The sequence below is a fragment of the Amphiprion ocellaris genome, chromosome 2 (genome assembly GCF_022539595.1).
Source record: "Amphiprion ocellaris isolate individual 3 ecotype Okinawa chromosome 2, ASM2253959v1, whole genome shotgun sequence".
Taxonomy (NCBI): domain Eukaryota; kingdom Metazoa; phylum Chordata; class Actinopteri; family Pomacentridae; genus Amphiprion; species Amphiprion ocellaris.
Window position 1 is genome coordinate 23,085,476 of NC_072767.1, and position 22,468 is coordinate 23,107,943.

At 40.7% G+C, this 22,468-nt stretch overlaps 2 protein-coding genes across 8 annotated transcripts in view; one reads left to right on the plus strand and one right to left on the minus strand.

Annotated features, from left to right (window-relative positions):
- LOC111573959 (cAMP-specific 3',5'-cyclic phosphodiesterase 4C-like) overlaps nucleotides 1-17,573 on the plus strand; it is a 112,675-nt gene extending 95,102 nt beyond the window's left edge. For all 7 annotated transcript variants that reach the window (XM_023278324.3, XM_035951993.2, XM_023278340.3 and 4 more), the window contains 9 exons: nucleotides 2,852-2,945; nucleotides 6,668-6,840; nucleotides 6,924-7,022; nucleotides 7,396-7,560; nucleotides 7,743-7,842; nucleotides 8,669-8,823; nucleotides 9,489-9,611; nucleotides 10,951-11,133; nucleotides 12,109-17,573. In XM_023278324.3, coding sequence (XP_023134092.2) covers nucleotides 2,852-2,945; nucleotides 6,668-6,840; nucleotides 6,924-7,022; nucleotides 7,396-7,560; nucleotides 7,743-7,842; nucleotides 8,669-8,823; nucleotides 9,489-9,611; nucleotides 10,951-11,133; nucleotides 12,109-12,681 — 1,665 coding nt within the window. In that variant the 3' untranslated portion in view covers nucleotides 12,682-17,573. The remainder of the gene's footprint in view (nucleotides 1-2,851; nucleotides 2,946-6,667; nucleotides 6,841-6,923; nucleotides 7,023-7,395; nucleotides 7,561-7,742; nucleotides 7,843-8,668; nucleotides 8,824-9,488; nucleotides 9,612-10,950; nucleotides 11,134-12,108) is intronic.
- A 71-nt stretch (nucleotides 17,574-17,644) lies between these two features.
- ifi30b (IFI30 lysosomal thiol reductase b) lies at nucleotides 17,645-21,628 on the minus strand. Its single transcript, XM_023278369.3, has 7 exons — nucleotides 21,391-21,628; nucleotides 19,867-20,055; nucleotides 19,663-19,734; nucleotides 19,494-19,586; nucleotides 18,559-18,711; nucleotides 18,145-18,213; nucleotides 17,645-17,867 (listed from the first exon to the last, which is right to left on the minus strand). The coding sequence occupies exons 1-7, from the start codon at nucleotides 21,529-21,531 to the stop codon at nucleotides 17,808-17,810; spliced, it is 777 nt and encodes a 258-aa protein (XP_023134137.2). The 5' UTR covers nucleotides 21,532-21,628; the 3' UTR covers nucleotides 17,645-17,807.
- Between the last annotated feature and the right edge of the window lie 840 nt (nucleotides 21,629-22,468).

Here is a 22,468-nt window from a genome sequence, read left to right on the forward strand (position 1 = left end):
CAAATTTATAACAACCACAAAAACACAAGAGATGGATTTTGACCATATGGGGACCTTTATGTTCTGAAAGAAAAGCACTGTCTGTGACTGAAAAATCAATACCACAATAGTTAAACATTTTGTCTTTGTCTCAGCTGTCTTTTAGATGATGCTTTGGTATACTGGTTTAGAAATGTCACCATTGACTAATTCTGATTCTTGTCTTCTATTCACATTAAGGTTAAATGCAGAATCCAATTTTGTCCCTTTGACAGTTGTGGAAAAAATCTTTAAAGCTATTTCCTGTTGTCAGTGTTGAGACAACATCTCTGAGTCACATATATGGAAAAAAAAGTGACTTTAGCAATATGAGGCAAAACACCAGAGTTCATGAATGGTGCCTTCTTCCACCGAAAGAGTTAATTAGCATCTCTCCTCTCTGCTTCTCTCTGCTTTCTGGCTGCTACACTAAAACCTCCTCCATCCCCCAGTCAGCCAATCAGATCCCTCTCCTCCAACCAGCCCCTGAAAAACAGACTCATGTGATTGGACAGAGAGTGGGGAACAGCATGCAAGGCAGGGGAGAGGGGTTCCTCAAAGCCTCTCCCTCCCTCTCCCTCTCTCCCTCTTTATGTTTCTCATTGACAATGTGTGACAGTAGTTGGATAAGCGACTGCAGTCACACCCTTCCTCCCCTGGATGGTAGATCACATCTCCAGGCTCCCCCACCCCCACTTCACCCCTCCGACCCCGCCTCATCTCCAGGACATCACCTGGGACTGTGAGAACTTTAATTTCCAAACGGACTTCTTTTCATGTGCAGACCGTCCCTGCTCTGCATGGAGCACAACTGAGGGGGCAAATTACAGCAGATCACAAAGCAGGCAAACTTGGATTTTAGCTGCCACTAACATCAACATGCGCAGGTTGACATGCCTGCGTCGGCACGCTGGGTTTGTCTGTGCTGGAGACTCAGACAGGTGAGCAACGGGGAGCGCTGCTGGCTTCCCTTGTTTACAATGGGATCTATTGATCGGCAGTGCAGGCTTTGCAGGGGGCTGAATGCTGAGGGAGCCTCACTGTCAGATCTGACTGAGGACTGGATATACAAACGGGCTAAACATTCAGAATGTGTGTGTGTCTTTGAGAGAGTGACAGACTGAAATTGAGAACGCAAAGGCCAGACATTCATGTTTTAGGGAGCAGTTGTCATGATTTGTAATATGAAAAACAGAATCTTATGAGCAGTGGTTTATGGATGTAGCAATGTGTTGCTTTTCATATGTAAACATGAATGCATGTGTGTGACAGCATGAGAGAAAGTACTATATCATGCAGTCATGTTGGAGACGTCACAGGAGAAATCCACCAGAAGATAAATAAGAGACTACAGATGTTGCTGTATGTGCTTGTGTGCGTCCATATGTGTGTCACATAGTAGCTGTTTAACCACTGCAGCATCACTCTCTCACCCAGATCCCCTTCCTCCTCCCTCAGGCACCACGTGCCGAAGCTGTTACATAATCAGTGTGGAAACTACCGCTGCGATGAAATTCAGGGGGAGACACTGAACACTTTTGTTTTCCAAAAAAACCTCTTAGCAGCGTATATCAGCAATGTTCTTTATTCACTACCAGCAGTAAAGATTTCTCCCTGGTGTCTGCCAAAAGACAGCCACAGCTTATTTCTTTGTATTTTTTAAAACTTCACAAACATACGTGAAACATTTGGACATTTCAAAGGAATAATCTTGGATCGCAGACTGTTCAGACAGAGATAAATGTGATAGAATTACAAGTGCTGCAGTGCTTTATTTTCACAGTCATAGGGTTTAACCACAGTGGAGCATCTTGTGTTGGCTTAAAATAGTTTAAACTTTAACTGTGAACATTTATTAAACAACCAAGCGACATGAATGATAATGCACTGTTTTTTCTTGTTTTTTTTTTTTAGCTTAGTTAAGGGAGATGCAGCTTGACCAACTTGATTCATATTTTATGCAGAGCATTTCATTTACAATGTACAACAATACACATTTTTACCATGGTTTAAATCTGTGTTCATACTTCCATCTGTTTTATTGCTCAAACATATGAAGATTTTATTTCTTGGTTGTCTAGAATTGTATCTGGGCAGGACAGTGATGCAGTGATTCGCACTGTCACCTCACAGAAAGAAGGTTCTGGGTTTGCAGGTCTGCTCGAGTCTTTCCATGTGGAGTTTACATGCTCCCCCTGTGCCTGCTTCCTCCCACAGTCTAAAGATATGAATGGCAGATTCACTGGTGGTTCTGAATTGGCCGTAGATGTGAGTGTGAGCTGTCTGTTTGTGTTTGTCCCGCACCAAACTGATGACCTCTCCAGCGTGTACGCCAGCTCTCATCCAATGTGAGCAGGGATAGGCTCCAGTCCTGGTGACTCTTTACAGGGTAAAGCAGGTCAAGCTGATGGATGGATGGATGGATGGATGGATGGACATTGTATCTCACTGCATCTACCATGTTGTCATTGTACGCAATAACAAATTAGCAAGAAAAACAAAGCTGGGATTTTTCCATAGCCCGTAGAAGTGAGGTTTATTATCTGAGCCATGTGAACCATGTGAAAAGAATAAAATATAAAAATCCCATACTACCCTCTTCCAGGAGGCAATCATACAGAAACATTTTGGGAAAACTGTTTTTCTGTATTTTTTAAAACACAAAAACTCCCCTATGTTCTCATGAGTTTACAGCTTCATAAAGCTGTCACAATTAAATGTATTGCCATAGTGCAGTTAGAAAACACTGCACTTTGTCTTTGTGTCTGTCTGCAGTCTACTTGGACTAACCATGAATTGTTTGTTTGTGGACTTTGTCGTCATATCTACACAGTTTAAGAGGATGCTGAACCGTGAGCTGACGCAGCTGTCGGAGACAAGCCGCTCAGGGAACCAGGTGTCAGAGTTCATCGCCAGCATCTTCCTAGGTGAGTTTATCACCTGAAAGACAAGAGTGAAAGGGCACCGACTTTGTCAGGGCAAAGGCTTCAGCGCAGAAACATTAGACATTTAAACACAAGAGTTTATACACCTAATTGCCACTGTATGAGGCACATCTGACTAAATTTAATGAGGTGTAATACTTTTGCTGCTTTACATCCTTCATGAAGGTCATAATATTCAGTTTTTGTTGAAAGTGTTTTACGATGGTGTTGATTATACATTTAGAAGCTGTCGTTTCTCATGCTATTGGACTGTATAGTGTTATACAGACAGCCGCTTCTAATATTCAGTCGACCCTCATTGAAATGTACTAGAAAACAAAATACCGGAACGCATTACCATTCTGTAAATTACATTTTGTACCATTACCATTGTGTGCTGTCCGTGGTGCAGCTCACCTCTTCAAGAAACATATTTGCATAATTACATCACCTGCCTTTACTGACTGTTCTGCTGTCACTTGCATTATAGGACCATTAGACCAGACTGCTGTTCAGCTCATGTGAACATTAGCATGTCATCCAGAATGGTGTGTATAAGATAGCGAAAGAAATAGGTAAAGTTTAGAGAGGGATAGGAAAAAGAGCAGAAAAATACACTTTTAAAAGAGAAAGTAGGGTGTATTTTTCAAGTAAGGATAACAGGATTCAAGAATTAAATAGGATGAGGTTAAAAAAATATGTGAAAGGAAGGTAAGAAAAAGAAAAGTATAAATGAAAAGGAGGTTGTTTTTGAAGGGAATAGTGTAGGAAAGGGAATGTTTCAATCAATGTCGAAGAAAAAGAGCAAAAGGGAGAAATTGTTAAAGGAAAAAATATGCAAGGCATTTTTTTCAAAACTGAAAAAATGAAAAGAGCATGTTTCTAAAGGAGGGGAAGGAACAGAGCAGAGGACAGATGGAGAAGGTGAGGATTTTTCCCTCTCTTAAACAGAAGGAGGCGCGGCAGCAGACAGCATTCCCGGGCACATTGTGTGGCGTTGTCGTAGCAACAGGGTGCAATATTATTCGAGGGCGTGATGCATCAGTAGCAGGCTCAGTCTTCAGCAGCCCTTCCGGCAGGATGGTCCAGCCGAACGAGGATGGAGCTGTCAGTCGGATGTCGTTTTGATATGAAAGCCTCGGCGTCAAGCCTGGCTGCGTTTGGAGATGAACACCATGGTTTTGAGTGTGAGGAAGAGGAGGCACTGTGAGAGAGGTGAGGGAGGCCAGACAGCGCCTCGTGTGACGCTGCCACTCAGGTCATTGTGCATCCTTACCGTGGCGTGTGCTGGTATCTGTGCTCAGATCTGGATGTTGTTCAAGCAGTCAGTGCTGATTAAGAAACCGTGGATGGAAAATACCAGGGATGATTTGTGGACGTGAGGTGAAGCACGCTGTCTGTGATGTCAACATGGGATCAATATTTCCTTGGTTTGTACAAAAATGGATGAGTCATTTGCTGCTGGGACACCACCTTTGTGTCAAGAAATCTCGCTGAGATCATGTTGATGATGTCACTGGGAACCTTGCTTTGGTGATTTCCATGTTTTTCCTTAATGGATTATTCTCTCCACTGTGGGTTCGAAAATTTCTCCAACTTGTTTACGTGATGGAGCCTTTGCAGACCTGCATTTGGAAAAACATGAGAAGCGCCTTGTCATCAACCTTTAAACAATGCTGTGCTCAGGAGAAACTGGTGTTTTTTTTTCTCCATCATCCTTAGCTTTTTGCTTCTGGTTTTCTGCACCTACATGCCATGTAATTATAAAAACACATTGCTTAAATTTACATCCATTTACATGCCAGGGGATTTTATGTACTTGATGTACTTGATATAAACTTTTTTGGTTGAAATTTCACAAGTGTTTTGAATTATTGTTTTTTTTGGTTTTTGTTTTTAACCTAATTGTGGTTCAGGAGCATTGCAAAGTCCAGTTGTTCACAAGGTCATTAACACAGATTCTGACTCTGTTATGCTAAAAAGAAGCAAACATGCATTCTGACCTCAGTTCGAAACCGAAAATTTTTAATCCTCATGTCTTTGTATGTGATATATATGTGAATTTGCTTTTGGCAGACAACGTCTTTATGTGACGCCAGTGCTGTTCAGCAAGGTGACATATAGCACAGTTGGTTGTGCTCTGGAAAGGCAGACCTGAGTGCAGATTTCCTTTTAGCCTGGTTTCATCACCTCAGCTGAAAGAACGTACAAACCGACTGGTTTCTGATCAGCTGCTGTGAAATGAGTCGGGTTCCTCAGTGATTGCTTGTTCTTTTATTCATACTGACCTCAGTTGTGTGTCAGTACATTGGAGAGGAAGGTAACTTTATTTTATTTCACACCAGTGGTACGCATATGTGCAGGTATGTATATGTGTTTACAAGTATATGTTAAAATGTATAAAAAGTGTAAGTTCTATTTAAAGGTACTGCTGAGCATTTACTGTAGCTGTGTATGTTAGTAGCAGTTCCTGCTGTCCCTTATGTGTCAGGTGCAGTTGTAGTAGTGCAATGCTATATCATATTGATGAAGTGCTCGTAAAGTTGTACAACTACCAGTTGTGATTCAGTTCTAATACTGTAAGCAGCAGCACTATTAGTGAAATTTTAGTTGTGGCAGCTGCAGTATTAGCCATAGAATTTAAGTTAACTGGTGAATTTACCAGTAATAATATTAATTATTGCAGCAGCAGTAGTAACTGTGTTTGCATAACGGTCGCTGTCATGTTGGCATTATTATGGAAGCAGCTGTAGCAGCAGTTTGCTAATTAGTATTAATTAAAAGGAAAAACCAACATAGAGGGTCTTAGGAAGATGTTGAGCCACCAGGTGTCACCCAAACAGCTTCACCTCTCCTTGGCATTGATTCTGCAAGTCTGTAGAACTCTACTGGAGGGATGAAACCCCATTTTCTCCAAAACATAGTCCATCATTTTGTGTTTTCATGATGGAGCTTGAAAGCGCTGTCTAATGTTTTGGTCCAACGTCTGTCATAGGTGTTCAGTTGGGTGGGGATGCGGTAATTGTGAAGGTCACATGATTCACATCATTTTCATACTCATCAAACCATCAGTGACCTCTAGCACCCACAAGATGGGGCATTGTTATTTTGAAAGAGACAATTGCCATCAGGATAGAATGTTTTCATCACTGAATAGAAGTGATCACTAAAGGGAGAAGTGGAACCTAACCAACTAATTGCTCACTTTCAACTCGTGCAGAAGACACCAAGTCACCTGTAAAGACAGGCTCTTTTCAGGCCTCATTATGGAGTTGAGGCAAAGATGTCACGTTTCTGACAAGACTGGAGACTATTAGAAGTTGTTTTCCATCAGTACTGGAGAACCTTAGAGTGATGCATTTTTTTCAGACAGTTTCCAGCAAGAGTAAAGATTGTGTGACTTAGCAAGCAAAGACAGATGCTCACACTTCAAAGACATGACTCACAGACGCATCATATGATTTACCTCAGCTAGTGCAGGTTTACTAGCTTAAGTTTCTCCCTCCCATAAGGCAGATAAAACAAAGTAATCAAGTGACTATTAAGTATAGTCGTCTTTTAAATCGCACAAAGACAGAAGTGGGTGCAGTAAATGATTTTGCTTTCACGGTTCATTTGTTCATGGTTCTCATGAACAGAACTTGTAAGTAATCTGCACCTGCGGATGTCATGAATCACGCATCAGTTTGGCAGTAACTTAATGTGTGCGTTTGTTCATATTGCAGAGAAGCAACATGACGTGGAGATTCTGTCTCCACCTCCGAAGGAGAAGGAGAAGAAGAAGAGGCCGATGTCACAGATCAGTGGTGTGAAAAAGGCCACGCAAAGTCCCAGCTTAGCACCTGCCTGCATCCCTCGCTTCGGAGTCAACACACCACATGAGAGCATGCTGGCTAAAGTAGGTCCACACACATCAACACAAGACAGAAACACACACACACAGATACACTGTTCTTTACATGTTCTGTTTTTTTTCTCCAGGAAATTGAAGACATCAATCGCTGGGGTCTGGATATATTCAAAATAGCAGAATTTTCTGGAAACCGCCCTCTGACAGCGATCATGTACGCCGTCTTCCAGGTACAACATCACTCAATTAGAAACCTGTCAGCAAGAAAAACATGATGCATGATATAACAATAAATGTGTGGAATCCAATTTTTAACATGAGGATCAATATCGTTAATTAAGGTACAAGAGTCAGTACAACATAAATAACGCTTAAGTTCAAATTACTGTGAAGTTTATATACTTTACAAGGTGGTTAAAGGTAAACTTGTGGCAACTTCTGTGTTCATCAGAGGGAGCTGGATGAAGAACTTTATTCATGTCACCGATTCTGTCGGATGCAATTGACTGACTGACTGTGTTCTTCAGCCTTCAACATCACGCAGGAGACATCACTGTTATCTGTAGTTCATGATTTATTCTTGTTCCTTTTTCACCTTTACAGGAGCGAGACCTTCTGAAAACCTTTAAGGTCCCAGTCGACACCTTCATCACCTTTATGATGACCTTGGAGGACCACTATCATGCAGACGTAGCTTATCACAACAACATCCATGCAGCTGACGTGGTGCAGTCCACCCACGTCCTCCTGTCCACCCCTGCTTTAGAGGTGAGTTGAGAGGACGCTGTTGTAGCTTCTGGTTACTTTGCACACTACAATAAGCACTTATGGTGCTGCACAACCATTTAACAGCTCCAGGGCTCATGTTTTGCAGCAAGACTCAGTGGACAGAACAGTTGAGTTACTTTAAGTTTTGAATAAATGTGTTTTCTCCTCTTTGACCTCCTCAGGCGGTGTTCACAGACCTGGAGATCATGGCTGTTCTATTTGCTAGTGCCATCCACGATGTCGACCACCCAGGAGTCACCAACCAGTTCCTCATAAACACCAGTAGGTTCCTTTCTATCTCTGACTTCGCTGCCACAGTGAACCTTGAATAGACAAGAATTACATTTAAATAGATGCAAGAGATTGTGAAAAAAAAGTAACTAGATTTTAGGATAAGCCTTCTGAACTCCAACCAGTTTCTGGGTGTTTCTTTGCTCATGTCACATTTTTATTCACTGTGGGTTCATTTTTCATTGTGATATAAAGTCCTCTACCTCTATGAAAATGGCACAGTTATGGATAGCAGTACAGACAACTCCAAAAATGTCTTCTCTGCATTGTAAGAATGTTATGATGCCATAAATCACACAAAAAAACACAAAAATGAAAGTTGAATTTGTTTGATAATTTATTTTACATGAATTACATGAAAATCCTGGGATCTACATGTACAACATTTTTCCAAGTGCCCCCAGGTGTGACCAATGTTGGGAAAAAATGGATGACTCTATTTTACCATTACATTTTCAACTAGCTTCAATACTTTTCCTCAAACACACTGCCTACAGTTCAGCTGAAAGGGTTTTTGTCATGTGTCTGTTGGTCACAGCTGAGCCAGTAATGGCTTCATGGTTGCGCCGACAAGCAGAGAATATTAAGTTTTTTTACAAAACCATAGAGTATACTGTTTTGTTTAGGCAAATTTTCAAATAACACAAAGGGATTTTGATAAAATGTCACAATTTAAAGCTTAGATTTAGTTAATTTCCCAACTGAACCACAGATAAGTAGTTAAAGGACCATCGTAAAGTTGAAAATCTAGCGATTTGTTGTGTTTTTCCAGTTTGTAGTTTTTTGTTTTAAACATTTTCAACCTGCATCTCTCCAGGTTCGGAGCTGGCGGTAATGTACAACGACACATCAGTCCTGGAGAACCATCACCTCGCTGTGGGCTTCAAACTGCTGCAAGGGGACAACTGTGACATTTTCCAGAACCTCAGCAAGAAACAGAGAGACTCCCTCCGCAAGATGGTGATCGACATGGTGAGCGCGCTGCACGTTTTAGTTCATGTACTGATACAATTTTTAGTTGGACTTTTACTTTAAAATATGTTTTTCATACTGTTCAGTAATGTTTTGTGCAGTAAAAGGCTGAAAGTCAAAGAGAGTTAAGAAAGAGGCAAGATGCAAAAATCAAAGTAATAGTATTCTTAATTCCAAAAGTACTATGTTTTGCTTTGTTATTCATTGGCTGTTGTGCCCTGTCTTTCTGTTTTAATTCTGTTTAATCTGGAAACACTCGATAATCCCACATCAGTGTCAGTGGCTGATGAGAAAATTGGTAGTTGAGATTTTCTTGCTGTTAAAGTGTTGAATGGTGAGTTTTAATGAGGGACCAAAATACTTCAGGTTGAAATAGAAATCCCGAGGAAAGTGATCCTGAGTCATACAGGACCAAACCACAGCCGGACGCAGCTCAGGTGAAGCTCAGCACTGCTGCAGTGAAGCTGATCGATGATATAGCACTGTGCTTTTGCTTTGTCAGCGTTAGATTTAGTTACTGAAACACTGCAAGACAGACTATTTCTATCACTTCACATGCTGCATCCTTTACTGCCTAATCACAGGTCTCAGTTGTCTGAAGGAACAGTACACATGCGTGAAACATTTCAGTGAATTACACTGTTTGTTGTTGTTGTTGTCTGTAGGTGCTGGCCACAGATATGTCCAAACACATGAACTTCTTGGCAGACATGAAGACAATGGTGGAGACCAAGAAGGTGACGAGTTTGGGAGTCCTGCTGCTAGACAACTATTCAGACCGCATCCAGGTTAGACTAACTCATCAGAGTATACATACTGAACGCTGTGCCAAGCTCATGACAGAAGACTTTGATAGCTGGCCTTCCTAATGAGACCATTAGACATTTGCAGCTCATTCAGAATGCTGACACTTTACCACTGACATACACCAATAAGAGAGAATACATTACTTCAATTTATAAATCGCTGCACTGGCTTCCAGTTAGACGTAGATTTAAATTTCAGGTCATCATTATTGTTGTTAAATGATCGGGCCCACAATGTGTTTGGTGTTTGTTTCATGCAAGACTGGAAGGTTGGATCTACAGGGATTGGTCAGTTAGTCAAGTTCAGAGTTCAGACCAGATACAGTAAAATGGCATTAAATTATTATACTACTGGCACTAGCTCCTCTTGGAGGTATTTGTCCCAAATGTAACCATTAAGTAAGTTAAAGACTGTTCTTTAGTCCACTGTTTAAATGATTAGTGGATTGTGTAAACACTGTATATATAAGATGTCATACAGGTAATTAAAATATAGTCATATTGTACAATCTACATAACAGATCAACAGATATCCACATATCTAACATACATGTGCAGCAGAGATTTTAAGTCCTTAATACAAAGTATTTTAATACATTTTGCAGCATCACTGAACAGAACAGAGTCACATGCAGTATATCCTATTCAGCATCATTAATCTGACATCATATTGAATGTTTAAGTAATTAATTCTTAAAATTCTCCACGCGGAGACTAAATAATAAGAAGTGGCTCTCAGACTGTTTTTTATTAACCTGCAGTTTCACTTGCAGCAAACACTGAGCTGTTAGCACATTTAACCATAAAGTCTGTGTGAAGGTGCTGCAGCCTACTGGACACATGATGTCATTACATCTGTACAGTGCGTTTAATGCTGATGACACTGAGAGCTGCTGAACAGCATGAAAGTGAAGCTAAAATCAAATGACTGGTATTCAACTTCTCAGTATCATTCAGACAAATCTGTGGTGTTTTGTTTTTTGTATCAGTTCGATTGTAAATTCTAATGTGTGTAATTTCCAGTTACACAAAACAGTTGTAAAAACTGTACCAAGAAAATGTTCCATTTTACATTTTCAGTTCGCTAGAATAAACAGTAGGTGAACTGAGGTGTGCCGTGACAACTGCCATGACCAGACATGACAAAAAAAGGTCAAACTGCAGAGAAAATCCATCAAATGCCACCCACACTGATAGATTCACAGATGATCTTTGCTGAAGCACCAAGACCACCTGAACACAGGATTTTTCTAAGTTATTCTTTATAGTGAGAATTTAGGATCAAAGTGGATCTGAGTCTGACTGAGTGTTTCTCCTTCAGGTTCTACAGAACATGATCCACTGTGCCGACCTGAGCAACCCAACCAAACCGCTGGAGCTTTACCGCCGGTGGACGGACCGCATCATGGTGGAGTTCTTCACCCAGGGAGACAGAGAGCGAGACAAGGGCATGGAGATCAGTCCAATGTGTGACAAACACAACGCTTCCATAGAGAAGAGCCAGGTATCACTTAGTGACAGGCAGCAAAATAAACTAAGATTTACGTTTCCTTTTACCTTGATATCGAGCAAGTTATTTCCCCACTTAGCAGCCTAAAGCTGGGGCTGGCAGTCATTTGCTGGTGTCATTCAAAAAGAATTCAGTAGTAATCTCTTAGCATATTGTAAGTGGAGAAACGTAGAGAGAAATCTACACTTCTGCATCTTTACAAAGTCAAGATTGTGATGGGAGCCTTAGTCCAATCGCAGGTGTTTTCAGAGAGGTGGCATTGTTCCTATTGGCTATTCTGCAAATGCAGATTAGTGCATGTTCCTGTAGATAGTGGAAATTCAGTGAAGGAAAACTGTGCAGGAAAAGGTGCTGGCAACAGCTGCCTACACTGCAGAGCATCCAAGAAAAGGACGATGAACGTTTCAGAAAAAGAGTGTGTATGAAGTGTACTCATAGAACACATGCAGTATCTACATTATTTCCGTCCTGCTGTTACTTTCCTGGACAGGCAACTTGCTGACTGTATTTTCCTATAATATCAACGTATTGTAGTTGATGAGATTGTGCTGATAGAGTTACAATGTAAGCGAGCTGAGAGTGCCTTTATTGAATATTGCTTAGAATTTAGCATTCTGCTGACTGTAAAGCCTCGCAGCTACAATAGTTACATTTTCATGTCAAGCTTGCGTTGGGAGCACATTAGAAGAACATTCATATGCTTCCGTTGGTGGGAATGGCTTAGGATAGAGCTGTAGGAAGAGACCTGTATTTTCAAATTTCTGCCGTTTTTTGTTTGTTCATTTTGTGTTTTTGGCTTTGTCTAGATGTGTGCCCAGTTTAGATTTAATGGAATGAGGCTAAACTTTTTGATATGTTATAACAGTACAGTAGTTGTATAGAAATGCTGGCACACTGTTTACCTATTGAGCTGAGGTCTAAAGACTTCCATAGGTATGCATGACATCTTTACTTTATTTTCATGACCAGGTGGGGTTCATTGACTACATTGTGCACCCTCTGTGGGAGACCTGGGCGGACCTGGTGCACCCTGATGCTCAGGACATCCTGGACACACTGGAGGACAACAGGGAGTGGTACCAGAGCATGATCCCCCGCAGCCCCTCGCCCTCCAGCCCCGAGGAGCACCATGCCGAGGTCGGGCCAGGAGGGGGAGCTGTGGGAGCAGGAGGGGCCCTCCCTTCAACAGGTGGAGGAGGAGGGGCAGTAGGGGACAAGTTTCAGTTTGAACTCACTCTGGAGGAAGAGGAGGAGGACGAGGAGGAGGCGGAGTCTGACCTGGAGAGCCCCCAGGAAGAGGAGTCCCAGTCGGGCGGGGAGAGGCACCAGGACTCCTCCTCCCCATCTCTGTCTCCGGACCCCCGCAGCAGGTACCGCCCCCCCTCGCCTCACCCGTCTCGGACCCTGAATTCGGCTGGCATGTCAGTGCGGAGCCCCCAACCCCACAGGACGCTGGCCTCCCCAGGCGGAGAGGCCACCAACAGGGACAGAGAACTGAGCCAGGAGGGCGACGGAGTGACGTGTCTGAGAATGGGCACGTAACAACCAGCACAACCTGCCCCGCCTGAGAGACGCGAGTGCTGGGTGTGTGGAGATGGAGGCAGGGCAAGCCTTTAACCAATAATGTCTGTAAAATCACCACAGTCCCTTTACACTGGAGACAGCCTCTCTGGAGAACAGAGGAACGTTCCCCCTCTGTTTCATTTTTATTTTTCAGCAAGAAGAATAGTTTTAGCCTTTCTTTGGGTGCCTGATAGGCCTTTGTGTCCCTTCCTGGTTTGTTGTAGCTTCAGTTTGTGTCCCAGACAAAAACTGCTGCATTTAAACTGGGAAGAAGAGCGGAGCCAAGGCCTGTGCTTTAACAAGAGGCAACAAAGGCAAAGGAAATGTCTTCCTCCAAAATAACTGTGATAATCGGACATGAGTGACGAATGAGGATCACAGTGGTGTGACAGGGTCTCGGAAATTATTTTGCACCATAGTTTTAGTTTAGGGTATGAAATTATTGAGTAATTGTTGGAATAAGTGAGTATGACTAAGAATGGTGTGAGAGATGAATCATTTTACCAAATACACGATGTAGATGTGCTGCGAGAGAATCGATGGACTTTAACCTCAGGGTATGAAGAGAAACATAAATCTAATGTAGCACAGATGTACTGGGTACCCCCGCCCTGCCCCCTGACCCCAAACCGTCTTTCCTGTTCCATTTACCTCCCAGACAGAGACAAAGGAGATTTTGTTTAACCTGCGTTTCTCTACAATTAATTAAAACCCTTTAATAGTGAATTTGGCAACTGAAGCAATCAAATAATATAAACTTAAACCAGCTTGTAGCACCAAACAAACTGAACACTGAAGAAGACGGCACCCCAGTCTCACCTGGTGAAAATACAAAGGACACCACCTGTATAACTAGCTTTTGTTTAGTTTTTTAACCCAAGATGATTTTAAATGGTGTCGGTGTTTCTTTTTTTTTTTTTTTTTTTTTTTTTTTTTTATAAAAAGGTGTCGGTGTTTCAGGTTTTAATTTCTGAACCATTCTTTCTTGTACATTTGCTGGTCTCGTCTGTGTATATGTGCTTTAAAAGCATTTTTTTTTTTAATCAGGGTGCCTCCAGTCCGCAGTAGCACTTTACTGTTTCTGCCATTCAGCTCTTCTATTCAGTCACACAAAGGGCTTCACCCACCGTAGGCCTACTGATCACTAAAACGCAGCACAGGACATGTGATTAGAGGCACCAGAAGGCAGGGCAAGAAAAACTAACCGCCCGACCACAAGTTCCCAAGCTCAGCAGAGGATGTGATGGACTCTGTCGGCATCAGTTCTCAGCCCTCTAGTGGTCAGGTAATATTGGAATTATAAGACTCCGTCTGTCTTTTTGCAAAGCTTTCGTTTGTTCCACATTCACTAAAGTTTGCATCTAAGTTTCTCAAGCTAACAGTTCAAAGTTTCTGTTAGTTTGTGGCACAAAAAAGATCTAGAAAGGAACCTGAATCGCTAAATACTAATAGAACCAGCTCTGTCAACTTCAACATCAATCCGATTGAGTTGCATCTTTCTTCCTGGGGCAGTTTTATGCCTCCGACATTTTCTGAACAATCTGAGGTGTGAGAATAAAAACACTGTGCCTTCTGACAGTGCTGCGTCCTGAGAAGATAGCAGCCCTTTTAAATGTACAGTACAAAGAGTTCTGATGTCTCATTTTAAATGTATCCAGATCTTTACTGTGGCAGAGCTGCTGCTGTCAGGTGGTTTATTCAATCCTGCTGTGACTTTTTTAGTCCTCATCTACCAACTTTTTAAATCTGCATGAAATCTGACCACCTGAAGGCACTTTTAAGCAGATGTGATATTTTTGTGGAAAAAGTGTTTCCCCCCACCTTCAACCTGAATTGAATATGAGCCTGGCTGTTTTTTCAGATGAAAGAATAATGCGGATTATAACCTTGTGTGTGTGTGTGTGTGTGTGTGTGTGTGTGTGTGTGTGTGTGTGTGTGTGAGTGTGAGTGTGTGTGTGTGTGTGTGTGTGTGTGTCAACAAATCCCATGAAAAGACCAAACACACAATGAACTGGTGCTACAGCTAAGGATTATCTGTGTAGCAGCTTATTCATTTGTGACATCCATTGTCCAGAGCTATAAAAGCACACTAATAAGCCACACATGTTCCTTCATTAGGATTAATGTTATTTTTTAAAATTCAATCTGCACTGTGCTGCTGATGTAGATGCTCTGCAGTTTAACAAATGTGAATGAATCTGTGACTCAAAAAGTCTGCCAAAACTCAATTATTTATTCCAATTTTAGGAATATTAGCTACAGCTGAAAATGTCCAGCTGTCATATTGAATTACTATACTAAATTTGTGACCTTCAAAAATGTAACAATATAACAACCCATATGTTTTGGTCGTTTCAGAAGTTTTGCTCACAACAAAGAAAAAATTAATGCCAGCTTTAACCAATGAAGGGGACTATTTTCTGCCATTTCAGTTGGCACAAATAGGCAGATAAAGGTTCAAGGAAATTATTCTCAACTGCTTGATTCTTCCAAAATCATTCAGGATCTTATAATTCCAAAAAAGAAGGTGTGTTTTCCTGCCCTGCCGACAGATGCTGACGTAGACATCATGAAGACCTCAGTTTTCAAAGCTGGTGACAAAAATAAATGGCCTGTAGTTCAAACTAAACAGATTGTGTTCCATCAGGTTATCAGTCGTATTTGGTAGATTGTGCTCGACTGGGATAAATGTGTGCCACAAGTGTTGAAAACACACAAACACCTGCCAGCCTACAATGCTGTACATTTTTACACTAGAGATTTTAACCTGATGATTGTATCGAAGTCATTAACTTTATAGTGTTAGTTTTTACAGATGATACATGTTCACAGTACTTAGAGCAGACATTTTAATAGATTTTGTGCAGCTTAGGATCAGTCTGTTCAGCCCTTTTCCTAATCAGATAGCTGAGACTTGAGAATGTGTGTAGTTTCAGGTGTTTCATGACTTTCATGTCTTTCTGTACCAAGTACATGTTCAATCTAGAGCAGTGATTGTCGCCCTCCCCAAGGTAGAAAGACCAGGAAGTGAGCAAGCACTACACAAGATATGACGCTGTTCCTGGTCAGGCAGTAGTAGAAAACACTAGTCTAACAGTATTTCATTCATTCAGCTAGTAAGTTTTATTGATCAGCCTTTCATGTGATAGGAGAGGTTTGAACTTTGTGTCAAAGGACCACTGTGCTGTTTTTGAAACGCTGACCCTCTCAACCATTTTTTCCCTTTGATATGTTTTGAAAGGTTGCTCCAATTGCTGATATCCAGGCTTTACCTGATGTGAAAATGCACATCCAGGAGCTTGAGAACACTCATTTTGAGTTGCTTGAAGGCTGCCATTATTCATCTTCTCAGTAGATTTGAGCAGAAGAAATATTTTCTATTAAAGCAATTAAATGCCAGTCAGAATTTCGGTGCTGCAGTTTATTTTTCATATATAACACTTTTTTTCCCCTCTCTGGTGTCTAAATTACCCACATACGTGTTCACATGTTGAAAATGCCACGTAAACTGTTTCTACAGGGTGGGCCATAAGTTTCCATTCATAGGAAAAATAAACATTTTATGTTGGACAACCGTTTTTATTTGTATAATGTGCTCTATATAATTACCATTACTTCGAAAACACGTTAATACGTGTTTTCCACTATTGATGAACTTGCATTAGCACAGTTGAAGTTATGCTTGTAATGGTGTTGGTGATACGTTCCTTGAGATGATTTATGTCTCGTATCTTCACCTGATACACCATGGCCTTCAAGTGCCCCCAAATATAGCATCAAATGCATCTTCTAGGGTATCTGAAACATAAAAAAAAAATATGCACTATACATTTTCCTATGTATGGAAACTTATGGCCCACTCTGTACTTTGTGTCTTAGCTTTTTAATACAGTTTATACTTGCACACAAGATGTGTCAGAATCTTATAGGCTGGTTGCCAAGAAAGTTAAACCTCTTAGGCTTTTCTTGAGCATCACAGAGGACTTGATGTTTTTGGCTTCCTTTATTTTTTTGTGTCATGTATATAACAGCGAAGCTCTTCCTCTAATTGCTACCACAGACACAATAAATATCTCCAAACAAAAACCAGTCTCTAGGAAGCTAAAGGTTTTTTGGCACTGGTTAGTTATAATTAACCAGTAGTCCAGACTACTTAATACTGATTAAACAGCTCTTTCATTATAAGGAGAAAAAAAACCCTTGTCGGGTTTTGGTTTCTAGTGTGTCCATGTCTAATAAAATAAAGGAGCTGAAACAGCAGCAATAAGTATGAAGCAAACCGAATCAGGGTAGAAAGTTCCTCAGATTTACATCTGATACATAAAGCAACACGACACTCCTAAAGATGAATGTCCTTTTTACAAGCTCAGCATGGCATTTTCATCATGTGGGATGCTTTTCAACATTTAAGTCATTTTCTGAAAGATTTTTTTTGTTTTTCAATTTGAGGGATGAGGTTTGCATTATAAACACAGTACTGTGGCTCTTTCCAGGAACACATCAGTGCCATACAGTGTTAAATGTGTTGCGAGCAGGAGTCTCTACTTTGGCTCTGTTATTGTGTTGCGCTGCCATCACTGTTCATGCTGTCTCGTTTTCTCAGCCTCTGTGTCGTGCAAACTTCTATGAAAAGATATTTATTCTTCAAAATGTGTCTGTCGAGACAAAGTACTGTAACATAGGACCTTTGATTTTATGTTCTGGAGCCTAAAAATCAAGTATACTTTACAAGTATGTATATACCTGCCACTCCAATGTTTCTGTCGAAAGAAATTAACTATATTTTTGTTTCGCATTTTAAGCCAAAAGAGTCTCGGGAGTTCAGGGTGTTTTAAGTGAATGATGCCAATAAACTATATGGAAATTTATAACCGTCTGGCTATGTTTCTGGATGCTTTGATGTAGGACAACTCAGATTGAATCCATATTTAAATCCATCAAACACAGGACAAGAAGAATTTAATAATCTGCTTTGTGACACTAAAACTCAGTATATGCTGATATTGATTACAAATACTCTGTAACACTAAACATAGACAATTCAACGAAATATTTCAGTTTTTCCTGCAGAACACACAGACATTTTAAAGTTTATACTGTTGGGTTCAGCAGAGGCTTCTGTTCAGTCGGACCGCAGCTCCAGTGCAGGCTGGAGGCTTCACGCCCTGTTGACACAAATCACACAATTACACTCACAGTGCAGAAAACATTCATTCACCAAGTAGAAAAACACTTAGGTGACATTGCAGCAGATGCAACTGATAAGAATTCTGTTCTGAAAGGCATTGTGAGATTTTCATGTAATGGGCAAATGTGGAAAAAAAATTAACAAAGATGTTTGTTGAAAAATGACCATGAAGATTCCTCAAAAATTCAACAAATGATTTTTTTCCAGTACTCAAACTCGTATCTCGAAAGGAACAGTAACAAAGAGCTCCTAACCTTGTACAGCTGACAAACCAGTTGGAAAAGGGATGACATTGCCTTGTCTTCATTCTCTTCCGTGTATTCCTGTAACGAAGCATAATCATTAATTATGTGCAACATTTGGTTTCTTGTGTAATCCCTGATTTTTTTCCCTCCATCGTTTGCAATTGTCACGAGATGTTTACCTTACAATCTGATCAGTCACTTAGTTTTAGATTTTAACCAAACTTTCAACTTTACTTCGCATTCTCAGGAATGTTTCACCAAATTCAGGAAGTTTAACTTTTCTAACCCCAAAGAGATTATATCTGCGTCCACAGAAATGGTTCTAGAAACAAACTGCAGCTGCAAAATTCCTATTTATTTACTTCTAACACAATATATTGCCATAGTCCAGAGATCCACTTGTGTTGCTTTTTGTTTTATTACCCCATTGATGGTGACCCAGGGGACGTATGTGTGGGCAGGGTTCAGAGCTCTGGTCATGACAGCATTTTTGTGCATCAGCTGGTATCCCAGACCTCCTTCCACACAGGAGTCAACAGTGGACCAGGCGATAGAGGGAGCGTACAGCTGGAGACACTGAGGCGATAACACACAGGTTGTAATAATGTACATTCAGTTACAAAAGAACCGATGCATGACAAGCAAGAGTTGTCATTTTATTTTCTTCAGGTGAGTCTGAGTTACACGAGAAGGAACAATATGTTCACAGTTTATCATATCTGTGCAGGTTTCCTGACCAACTAGTAGAAATGTGGCAAAAATGGGAACTTGTCTGAATGTACAACCGAGAAAAGACACAGCCACCTTCACTCTGGTTCTGACACACACACATACTACTGTGCAAAAATGTCAGTTAGTACCCTAGGACACCGGATTATTAATGTACTTCACAGGTGCAGTTCATGCCATCTGCTGCAGGACTTCTTATAGCTGATGACAGTTCTTCATGACGCTGGAGTCACTGTAATGTTGCAAACAGACTTGCATGTGGAAAAGCCTCTAGGAAGTCAATCTGAATGCTGATGGTGTCATTCTATAGTCACTGCACAAACAACATTTATCTTGTAATGATGAGTAAAAAGCAAAGCTATTTGCCAATTCAACAGGCTGCAACTAGGTGTGGCCAGCTGCATTAGATTGTTTGGATATGCTTGCCTTAGTTTTCACATGCTAGTAATTTAATTTAGATCCAGTTAAACTGTTAACTTGTTTAAAACTCAAATAGCTTGGGTTGTCTCCCATAAAGCTGTGAGTAGCAGGCCCTGCATTTTTAGGAATTCAACAAAAACAGGAAATTACAATAATTTGAGTAATAACCAAAATTATCCAAATAAGGACAACTATTTTTTGTTACTCACAGGCTGTGCAGCATTCAGAACATCTGCAGACGACTCCATGCAGTAGATTATGTGAAATGCAGCCGAGTGCCCAGTTAAATGGATGATGCAGGCCTAAAGAAGAGATCAACTAATATAAAATCATTGCATGTCCAATATGACACAAAGCTTAAGGAGTTCACTTGCAAACCTCAATCATGTTTCCTCTGCACTCAGGCTCTCCATGCTGACAACTGAAGGGCGAATTTGCTGATGGAAACTCCTACAAGAGACAGAGGCATGTGCAGGATGTTACTAGTTTATAGTAGTCCAAATGTTCTAGGTCAAAAGTGTCAGAGTTTCTACGACATCACATCTTATTTTCTTTCCATTTACAGAGGCAGGGTCACTTCACCTGAGCGTTCCCATAAGGCACCAGTGTGACGGCCATGATGTCCTGCAGCATCGTCCAGGTGGGGAACAGCTGCTGGGTGATGAAGATTCTGCAGTCTGGACACATGCTCTCATAGTACAGAGTGACAGATACCGGAGGAACAGTCTGGTTGGGCCGAATGGCATTCACCTCCATACACTGCTTCTGAACCTACACAGTGGAAAAAAGCAAGAGCTGTAAATTAAAATTTTTATCATTAACCATGAAGCCAAAAAATGTTTTGCAAAAGTTTTAAAGATTCTCTGTTAAAGTATACTCAAATATAAGCTCAGAAAAGACATCATGGTTTTTCTGGTAAGCTCAAACATATGTTCCTTGATCTACCAGACCTTTGCTATAGCTACATCTAGAGACTTTTTTTTCTTGTTTAATGAAAATAAAATGGATTCTAGAGTGAAAGGATTAAAAACAAAACTATTTGAGCAGTGACTCTCCCTTTAAGCTGAGTATTTTACAAATCAAACCTCGCTCATTTTCACAAGCATGCCATGAAAAAGGGGGTATGATTTCTATCTGTCTAAATACGGTATTAAAATGGAACCAGAGCTCCATTTTGTCGAAGGGCGTCATTCATTTAAAACTGTTCCATTTTTTAAAAACTAAATTGAATTCTTAATAAACATACAAATTGGATTAAGAAAGACTCTCGGATAGGAGGCTTTTTATTATTATTTTTGCCCTCATTGCACGCTCTTGTGACCTGCACTAGGCATTTTGCCTACACACAGGAAAACATACAATAATGATACTTCAGGATTAAATGAATGAATGGAAACTCTGCACTTTTTAAATGCAGCATCACTGTTAATTCTAGGATTAAAAGGCATGCAGCTCCCAGTATTTAAAGGAAAATAAAGGGTACTTCAGTTTCGGCTTTGAGCGTCCTTAGTTCATCTTTAAACTCATTAAGGTGATTAAGGGTTTGTGTGATCACATGAGGAACCTCTGGTGTTCAATTTCTAAAGCATGACTCTCATTTAGGGCCAGACCAAGGACATTTTGAACCCCACTGAAAACAATCTTCTGTACTGAGGAACAACAATACCAAATGATAGTATTAATATTAAAATACACAACAATATCAAAAATATAAAATTGTTCTCTTTCAGTGCTCCTTAAAATAATTTGGATTTTCCTCAGATAAAGAAAACTGAGCCGAGTACTTAAGGCATTGACAAGAATAGATATGATCATTGCACATTCTACCTTGAACAAAACGGAACGAAATAGACCAAAAACAACGCAGGTTACGACAAAAACTGATGACAGCTGCAACAACACTTTAAGGAATAGTTTACATTTTAACCGACAATAAGTGAAGTTACATGCTAGTAAATAGAAAACATTTACTTAAATCTTGTCTAATTTCTACATCTCGTTATTACCGTGTGTCTTTTTCAGCTCGACTGGTTTCAAAGTGAGATAATGTGGAAAATAAACGCCAAAAACCCCTTAAGGACACTCCAGGGTGCTTGTCCCACTCACCTTACACTCCAACGCTATTTCCAGTGACCGACACCACTGTGACGGAGGATACCGACAGGCCGGTTTAGGATGAGACATCCCGAAACATGTCCGGTAAGTACAGAACAGCAAAAACGCAGCCAGCAGCCCGGACAGCTTCATGTTCGGAGTCAGCCGGAGAGCCCACAGTGCAGTGAGGAAGGAGGACAGAGAGGACTGGAGCTGCTCCTCGTCCAGTCCGTCTTATCAGCGCCATCTTCCGCTCATTAACACCAGGTATGATTCAACCGCTGCTACCTTCACGAACCTAGGACAATCCTGTTTCTGGCACCGTAAATGGCAGAAAAACAATAATAAATAATACCATACCGTTTAAAATTAGGATTAACTGGTGTATTTTAATCATAAAGTCTTACAATTTATGACAAATATGCGCGTCGGAAAGAAAAACACAAACTGCTACTGTAACAGTCCAGCACTGGTTGTAAATCAGGTTCTGAACACTTTATTTGCCCCCAGGGGGTAATTAAAAATAATAGCGCCCAGGTTACCTTCTTGTGGTTGCACATGAGTAAAACACAATATAGCATCTTCTCATTTCTATTGCACTAACACATAATTGGTCTAATAAATAAACACAATCAAAATTAATAACAACTTGAACCCTGACAACTGAAGTTGCGACGCAAAGGATTATGGGAGTTGTAATTATCCCACCGACAAATTATAACGCTATCTTTGATATGATAGTGTTAGACATTTTTTAATTTAGCATAATATTAACCAAGCGTAAACACAAAACTTTATGAACGTGTTTTAGCTTTTCAAGGAAGCAAAAAGGCAAAAAGTAAAAGAAAGAAGCGAGTCAGTTGAACTTTGTGAGCGGATACGAGAAGACGCGCCATCTTGAATCCATCGGGTGGGCTCAATGAACTTCCTGCTGTAGAACTCGGAGTTTTGTTACTAACGTAAATCGAGGTGAAATGTCTTGAATTGTTTCAGGGGAGTTCACTGACTGCACATGGTAGTTACCTGCTAAACAACCGTAAGACCAGTAGCAAAACAGTGCGATGCTGGTAAATAAGCTAACTGGTTCCAC

Excerpts from the sequence above, each read along its gene's own strand:
- ifi30b (XM_023278369.3), bottom strand. The coding sequence starts at position 21,531 with ATGAAGCTGTCCGGGCTGCTGGCTGCGTTTTTGCTGTTCTGTACTTAC. Across the intron at positions 19,735-19,866 it reads TGCCTTATGGGAACGCTCAG|GAGTTTCCATCAGCAAATTC; the intron begins GTGAAGTGACCC and ends TGTCTCTTGTAG. Across the intron at positions 18,712-19,493 it reads TTCTGAATGCTGCACAGCCT|TGTCTCCAGCTGTACGCTCC; the intron begins GTGAGTAACAAA and ends TTATCGCCTCAG.